Source organism: Arachis stenosperma, chromosome 9 (assembly GCF_014773155.1).
Source record: "Arachis stenosperma cultivar V10309 chromosome 9, arast.V10309.gnm1.PFL2, whole genome shotgun sequence".
NCBI lineage: Eukaryota > Viridiplantae > Streptophyta > Magnoliopsida > Fabales > Fabaceae > Arachis > Arachis stenosperma.
Window position 1 is genome coordinate 58765115 of NC_080385.1, and position 3563 is coordinate 58768677.

Below are 3563 nucleotides of genomic sequence, written 5' to 3' on the forward strand. Positions count from 1 at the left end.
CTTTTTCTTCTTTGGAGTCCTAGCTTGCTCTTCAATGGCATCTTCCACGATTGTGATGGGTTGGTTTCTTGTTTGATCTTTTGGATCTTGAGCTTGGAAGCTAGCCTTCTTATTTTCAGCCATGATCTTTTCTCTTTTAATATTGTACTGTTGTAGCAATTCAGCACTTGACCTCACTTGTGTAACCTCAAAGGAATTCTTTTTTTTTGGACTTTTTTCTTTCATTTTTTGTGCTAAGGTACTTATCCGTTTTCTTTTAGCGATCTCTCCTTTCTCCATTCTGCATACACAAAAAAGTTGCAATGAAAAAAAAGTTATTTTATGAATAATTAAACGAACATAATCAACATAAGCGAAAAATTAAATAAGCAAAATAACTAAAACAAATGAGACATTTAGAATTCTACCAAAACAGCATTACATGAAAACATGTCAAGATGTTTCAGAATCAGAGTCCTCCATGTACTCGTATTCACTCTCCTCATCTTCCTCACCACGTTGTTTGGCAAACATATTTGGAGCCACATCTATAATGGTTGCTCGTAGATCATTCCTCGCTAGATCAACTTCGCCATTATCATTTGGGAGACTGGGAATCACTTCAAGTTCACATGGCTCCCTTGCATATATTATGGGGGAATCAGACTCAAGGTCATCACTTATCCTAAATAAATCTCTTGGAATTGTTTTCATAACATAGTGTTTGTCACTCACATATGGGTCTTGCACATAAAAGCATTGGTTTACTTGGGACGCTAGCACAAATGGTTCTTCTTGGTAGCATTTCTTACTGAAATACACATATGAGAGACCAAAGTTGTCTTTTGCAACTGTATACCACTCACACTTAAACAGGACTACCTTAAATTGGCCATAATAATCTAATTCAAACATATCAACTATTCTACCATAGTAGGTTACTTTGGCTTCAATTGGGTTCTTATCTTTCACAGTAGCAAAACTAGGAGTCAATGCCTCCAATGTGACACCACTATTTTGGGTTTTACGTCTCGCATCACGGTGCCTTGTATGAAACCTATACCCATTGATAACATAACCTGAAAATCTTTTTGCAACTCTATTTGGACCCCTAGCCAACCCTTTTGCCCAACCAGGCACATCCTTTTTCATGGCACGAGTTTTAAACCATTCTGCAAACTGTTGACTATGGTCTTTGGCTTTCTCCCACTTTGTTCTTCGTGGAATGTTATCATTTACTGCCTCTTCATGCTCTCTGAAGATCAAATAATCATATTCTTATTTGTTAGTAGGGTAAAATGTTATGCTTGAGGTCTACAAAATGACAATGAATCAAACAAAATACCTCATGTAGACTTCGATCTTATCACAATTGTTTAGGATGTATGAATGACCTTGCATTTCTGATTTTTCATCTAACATGAACAAATCTCCCATTTTTCCACCCAAAGGACATCCTTTGCTTGGAAACAAACTCGGAGTTCGCAGCTCATCTGAAACACAATCATCATTGTTTCGAGGGACTCTGTTGAATCTTGTCTGGACATCTTCATGCAAATATCTTGAGCAAAAATTAATACACTCATTCGCCAAATATCCTTCAGCAATGGATCCTTCTGGACGACTTCTGTTACAAACATATGATTTTAGTGTGCACATATATCGTTCAACAGGGTACATCCAACGATATTGAACTGGACCACCTAACCTCACTTCATTTGCCAAATGGATAGGCAAGTACACCATTATGTCAAAAAAGCTTGGAGGAAAAATCCTCTCCAATTGGCATAATGTCTCAGCAATCTCTGCTTCTAAGTTAACTACCTCATCTATGCTAATTACCTTCTGACATATCCGGCGAAAAAATGAACATAATCGAACTAAAGCGATGGCAACATGGTCAGGAAGTATGCTCTTGATCGGTACTTGCAACAAGTAATGTAACATGAAATGAGCATCATGGGTCTTGTAACCAGAAATCTTCTTTTCCGTTTGCTGCACACATCGAGCGATATTGGAAGCGCTGCCGTCTGGTAATTTTGCCCCTTTTAACACACTACAAAAGATTGTTTTCTCTGCTGTAGTCATTGAGAAGCATGCCTTTGCTAACTTAGTTCTTTTACCATCATTCGTATCTCTTGGTTGAAGGTTTTTCCTGATACCCATGTCTTTAAGGTCAAAACGCGCAGCTGCATGATCTTTTGTCTTTCCAGAAATATCCAAAAGCGTTCCAATTATGCTGTCAACTATATTCTTCTCTATGTGCATGACATCAAGGTTATGTCTAAACATGTTGAACTTCCAATATGGTAAATCAAAAAAGATTGATCGCTTTTTCCAATTTGAAATGCCATTCTTTGCTTTCCTTTGCTTCTTCCCAAAAGAATTATCTACCCCTTGCAATATATGAAATACAGTTGTTCCATCTAACAACTGCGGTGGAGACCTAAGTTCAGTTTTCCCATTGAAAGATCTTTTATTGTGTCTCCATGGATGGTTCATGGGTAAAAACCTTCGATGATCCATATAAACAGTCTTGTGGCTATGTTTCAGATATATAGAAGAAGTCTCATCATTACAACATGGACAAGCCAATTTTCCCTTTGTACTCCACCCAGATAACATAGCATACGCAGGGAAGTCGTTAATTGTCCATAAAAGACATGCTCTCATGTTGAATGTTTTGTTCTCTTTGGAATCATATGTTTCGACACCTAACTCCCACAATTCTTTTAATTCTTCAATTAGTGGTTGAAGATAGACATCAATGTCATTTCCAGGTGATTGTTGATGACAAGTCATCATATACCCATTTTTCAAGCTAATTTCACTTGTTTAGTTAGCATTTATGCACTTTCTTGCATCATAAGTAAAGGATTTGGAGTGAAAATGCATAACTTCTCTAAATCAAGTAACCACTATGAAATTAATGATAAATCATGAGGTTTAAGCTAATTTTAATTGCATTTTAATGGATTTATAAGCCTCTTGATTTTTGTGATACTTTGAGTGGTTGTTTGGTTTATTTTAGGTGAAGAAAAAGAAAAGAAAATGAAAAGCGTGGCCTAAGAAGTGTGACACAAGAGAAGAAAAGCGTGGCAAAGGAAAGGGGAAGTGTGCCGTAACTAAAGGGAGAAGCAACTCTGCCCTCCACAAGGGCAGACTGCCCTCTAGGAGGGCAGCATTAGTGACCGAGCCAAGCATAGGCGATTCTGCCCTGCCCACTTCAAGGGCAGAGCACAAAATGGTGCCTTGGAGCCATGAGAAACAAATTCTGCCCTGCCCTTGTGGAGGGCAGGATCGTGCTCCATGAGGAAAGAAATCCAAGAGAAAATGGCACCCATGCAAGCTACAAGTTTCGAACCAAGAACCATGAGGAAGCCAAGCCTTGAGACCAATTGCCATGCCAAGAAATAAAGAAAAATGAGTAGCGTGTTTGCAAGGTCCCAGACTCGAACCCACGGCATGGAGGATTGGTCATTGCCCTGCCCTTGGCGCGGGCAGGGCAGAAATTTGAATGGCGCACCAATTTTTCTCCATGGCGCACCAAAATTTCTCCCTTGGCACGATCCTGGCGCGCGCGT

The 3563-nt window shown here is 39.0% G+C and overlaps 1 protein-coding gene across 1 annotated transcript; it reads right to left on the minus strand.

Annotated features, from left to right (window-relative positions):
* Nucleotides 1-432: 432 nt before the first annotated feature.
* On the minus strand, nt 433-2781 carry LOC130949551 (uncharacterized). Its single transcript, XM_057878235.1, has 2 exons — nt 1325-2781; nt 433-1234 (listed from the first exon to the last, which is right to left on the minus strand). Exons 1-2 carry the CDS (start codon nt 2779-2781, stop codon nt 433-435), a joined length of 2259 nt encoding a protein of 752 aa, XP_057734218.1.
* Nucleotides 2782-3563: the final 782 nt, after the last annotated feature.

Excerpts from the sequence above, each read along its gene's own strand:
- LOC130949551 (XM_057878235.1), bottom strand. The coding sequence starts at position 2,781 with ATGACTTGTCATCAACAATCACCTGGAAATGACATTGATGTCTATCTT. Across the intron at positions 1,235-1,324 it reads AAGATCGAAGTCTACATGAG|AGAGCATGAAGAGGCAGTAA; the intron begins GTATTTTGTTTG and ends TTTGATCTTCAG.